The 4,499-nt window shown below is 39.6% G+C and overlaps 1 protein-coding gene across 1 annotated transcript; it reads left to right on the forward strand.

The window, feature by feature from the left end:
- The first annotated feature begins 3,179 nt into the window (after positions 1-3,179).
- LOC115722907 (tetrapyrrole-binding protein, chloroplastic) lies at positions 3,180-4,280 on the forward strand. Its single transcript, XM_030652277.2, has one exon. It carries the CDS (start codon positions 3,342-3,344, stop codon positions 4,194-4,196), a length of 855 nt encoding a protein of 284 aa, XP_030508137.2. The 5' UTR covers positions 3,180-3,341; the 3' UTR covers positions 4,197-4,280.
- The last annotated feature ends 219 nt before the right edge of the window (positions 4,281-4,499 follow it).

Below are 4,499 nucleotides of genomic sequence, written 5' to 3' on the forward strand. Positions count from 1 at the left end.
CCCTTGTATTCTTGTGACTCGCTCCCTCTCAAGATAACCGAGGTGTCCCTTCCTCCTACAGAGGAGGGTTATGATCCCTGGTCGCTCGAGCTATTGGGAAGATCGAGCTGATAATAGACATCGTCCTGCCCCTTTACATATCGTTGAAAGTGTCCTCGCGCTATGAGACCTTCTATCTCATCTATCAGCTGACGACATTCTTCCGTGGTATGACCAATATCCTCATGATATTCACACCGTTTAGTTGGGTCCCTCTTACGCCTCGCATGTTTCATAGGTTTTGGCTCGCTAAAAATGATTTCCTGTACATGTGTGAGGTAGATATTTTCCCGAGTTTCTTTGAGCTCGGTATATATAGCATAAAGAGGGACATACTTGTTGTGTTTCTTATCCATGGGTAGCCTCTTGGAATCGTCTTTTCTCTTTGATCTTGAGGCTTTCGATTCAAATTCTCCAACAGAATCATACCCCGGTTGTCTTTTGGGTTTCCTGACTTCATGCTTTCTGAACTTATTCTCCAACTTGTCCATTCACAAATGGAGTGAACCTTGTGTTTTGGACCGAGTCATTGACGAAGATCAGGCTTTTTCAAGTTCAGATGCTCTCGCAGGTCACCCCTGTCGTGACTGCCCTCGGACCTTACTCTTCCTCTTGAGGTTTGATTTACCTTGTTCTCCCTATAAGGGTTTGTGTGAGTTCCTTTCTGATGAACCTGAAGAGAGGGTTGGCGATTTCCATCTGATATTCCACATGTCCCAGGCTGTGTCCCCAGATTTTCCTCAGTTTCCTCAAGTTGCATCTCCTGAGAGTTCTAGGCATGGGTTGTCTCTTGCCCCTTGGTTTGCGAGTTGCGAGGTTTGCCTCGTGAATCTCTTCTTCTAAGGTCAGGTTGATTTCAGGAACTACTCCCTTGCGCTGCCCTTACTGCAGCTATTTCACGCTCTAATTTGGCATTACGCCGGTTTGCTTCCTCTAATCGACACCTAAGATGGAGATTCTCTAACTCCACGATCGGTATGTACCTGGTTGGATCGTAGGCACCATCCTCATCAACCTGGTTAGGAAGTGACCGAGCATTGTTCACCCAAGGTCCGTCAAGCCAGGGACCCAATACTGGGTTTTCTTGGGGCTTACAGTCTGTTCATGTGATGACTCAATTGATCCTTGAGGGCTCAATGGCTCTTTTCCAGGGCGATGATTGGTTTTCTCATGAGGATTATTTTCTTCGGCGTCATCCATTACTTTTATATTAGGGGAGTTTTTCTAAGCTATTTAATAAAGGCTCTCAATGAAAGCACCAGACTGTTAACGCAGATTTTCGTTAACAAAATTTGAGCCTCACAGTAATGATTTCACAAAAAAAAAATAAAAGCTGTAAAAAATAAAAGCATGAACACAGGGGTTTTTTACGTGGTTTTGCAGTTAATATTCTGCATAGTCCACGAGTCCATCTTATTCAAATTTTTGACTGTTTTTCAAGGCCACTCTTGTATTAGTTTTTTCGTCCCTTTCCCTTTTTTTGATCTTGTCTGCCCCTATTTATAATTACTACAAAAGTTGACTAAGATCTTTACAGTAATTATTTCCTCGAATCATGGGATTTGATTACAAATCACGATAAATAAATGTGGTTTTTATTTAGAATTCACACAACTGTGAGTATCCCGCTTTTATTGGGCCGAGATGAACACATATTAAAGATATACGGTAAGCCTTATCTCATGGGGATGCCTCGCTAGAAATGAAGCTGAGTTAACTTTGATGGCGAGCTTGTGCTCGTCATATGACTTCCCGAGATTGATACTGCTTTAATTCTAAACTATAGTTTCTGGTGTCGAGATGATCTTTCTCACGTGCATGCCATCTTGCAGCGAGATAAATACCTCACTGTCTGTCATCTTGACCTACCAAACTGTTTATACTTATTTTGTACACTGCACCATATACGCCAAGTATTTTTATTGTTATTATATCTCCTCCACGCGACGAGGTTAATGCCTCATCATACATACTTGCGTTTGCAAATTGTGTCGCTACACAAGTTAACAGTTAACAGTTAGTACATTTTTGTCTCGCACAAGATTGTTCAGCCAGCCGAGTTATGAACATACTCTGCAAATTGTGTTTTTAACGAGTTATCCTATGCCAAGTGTACATACGATTGCGTGTTTGAGTCCTTCGTTCTTCCCAGCTCGACACGTGTCTTCCTTTGATGTGCTTACCGAATTTTGGGTATAACACCTATAATTATGATAGCAACGTTTAAGCGCTTATAAGGTTACACACTATAAGAAAACATATGTAGCCCAAGTGGGAGATTGTTGGATTAAAATCTCTAATGTGGGCTCATATGTATTTATGTGTATTGCTATATAAAGTTTGAACCAAATAAAATGATTATTTTAGTAATTGTGGGTCATTAGGTATCAAAGTGTCATGGGCTAAATGTGTAGATACCCTAAACAATATTTCTAATTTATCGAGAGGCTAAATTAGAAATACTTAAAATTAATAACCTAGCTATGAAGTTATAAATTGGTAGTGGTCCCCAAGAAATAAGAGCTAATTTCTATTCTCATCTTCCCCCATCAAGAGAGAAAATTAGAAAACCCAAGTATTGTTTTCTTGAAAGATCATTACTCAAAATCACCACAAAGATTATCTCTACAACATGGATTAAGATCATCACTATCTATAGATTAAGATACGCTTCCGCTATTTGAGTTCTTATCTTGAAATTAACAAATGTATTCTTTAGATCTATAGTTATATACTTATGATTATATGTAATATATTTATTTATAAAATTAAATACTGTTATTGCATATTTTATGAGTGATAAAAATTTATTTCAATTTGCTATAATCTAGTTAGAGATGCTAAATCTTTATTGTCCCTTTTAAGTGATGTTAAGGTTTAGAAATGATAATACTATTGCTATTGGTAAGAAGTACTACGGGTAGACAATGAAATAGTGTTCGGAATATGGTAATAATTTTCCATCTTGCATTTTTTTTTTAAAGATATCAATCACACTAATCCAAATTTTGTACCTAAATTAGGATCTTAAATTTTGTAAGTAAGTTAATGGATGAGATGCATACACGTGTATACATAAAGTAAATAGAGAATCATCGTATGAAAGAAACAAGAGGGGATAGAGAGAGAAAATCCAGCCTCACCCAGTGGTAACCAATCAGAATCCAGCATTGTATTTCAGCTGTTGATTCCCCCTTCTTTACTTCCTATCTTATCTCTCTCACTCTCTTAAATGTTAACTTAAGAGTAACAACAAACACCATCTCCTCTCTTCACTCCTCTCTCTCTTCTCTTTTCTTCTCATGGCAACGAATACAGCTCTCCATTACTCCATACCACCCAACAACCACTCTCTTCTCAAGCACACCCCTCCTCCTCACCCTCCTTCATCTCTTACCTTCCTCAAACCCACCACCACCACTAACACCACCACAACAGCACCACCTTCACTCTCTCTCTCCTCCACCTCATCATCATCATCGTCCTCCTCCACAATTACATTCTCCCTCTCCCCAAACACCACCGCATCAACAACAACCACCACTGCAACCTCCACATCCTCTCCCTCTTCCTCCTCCTTCGATGACCTCCAGCGCTACCTCGCCGCGGCTGATTTTCGGCAAGCAGACGAGGAGACACGGCGGCTTCTGATCGTACTAGCAGGCGAAGCGGCTCAGAAGCGAGGGTATGTGTTCTTCTCAGAGGTTCAGTTCATATCGAAATCGGACATGAAAACCATAGACGAGCTTTGGAGAAGTCACAGCAACGAGAGATTCGGGTACAGCGTGCAGAGGAAAATTTTCAAGAAGGTGAACAGAGATTTCACTCGATTCTTCATCAAACTCGGGTGGATGAAGAAGCTTGACACGGAGGTGGTTCAGTACAATTACAGAGCTTTTCCAGACGAATTCATTTGGGAACTGAAGGACGATACTCCCGAGGGGCATTTGCCATTGACGAATGCTCTGAGAGGTACTCAGTTGCTTAACAGTATTCTCACTCATCCGGCTTTCGTGGAGGATGATGATGAAGAGAGTGAGGGAGAAGAAGAAGAAGAAAGCGGCGGAAGAGTGGGGGGTTTGTTGAATGGAATTGGGAAATCCAAACCCTCTTCTGCTACTTCTAGTGCAGGTTTTAAACCAGATTACAGCTTTTGATTTTTATATTTATACCACACAAAATTGGTGATTTGGTTCTGTATTTAAGTATAATTAATTACATTGATTATTGTGCTTTTTCCATATATATTATTATTATTATTATTATTTCTATTACACAGAATGGTTTTCTATTTCTTTCTTTTTGGTTTATGCCTTTGTAATGTCATAATTATGTATATAATATAAATTGATACAAATGGGGACAAATATTAAAAAACATGGAAGACTGTGTCCAGTAGGGACACAAAAATGCATAGCCGTTTTGTACTTTTCGTTTCGAGAGGGAGAATCTTCTTCAAT

Source organism: Cannabis sativa, chromosome 9 (genome assembly GCF_029168945.1).
Source record: "Cannabis sativa cultivar Pink pepper isolate KNU-18-1 chromosome 9, ASM2916894v1, whole genome shotgun sequence".
Classification (NCBI taxonomy): domain Eukaryota; kingdom Viridiplantae; phylum Streptophyta; class Magnoliopsida; order Rosales; family Cannabaceae; genus Cannabis; species Cannabis sativa.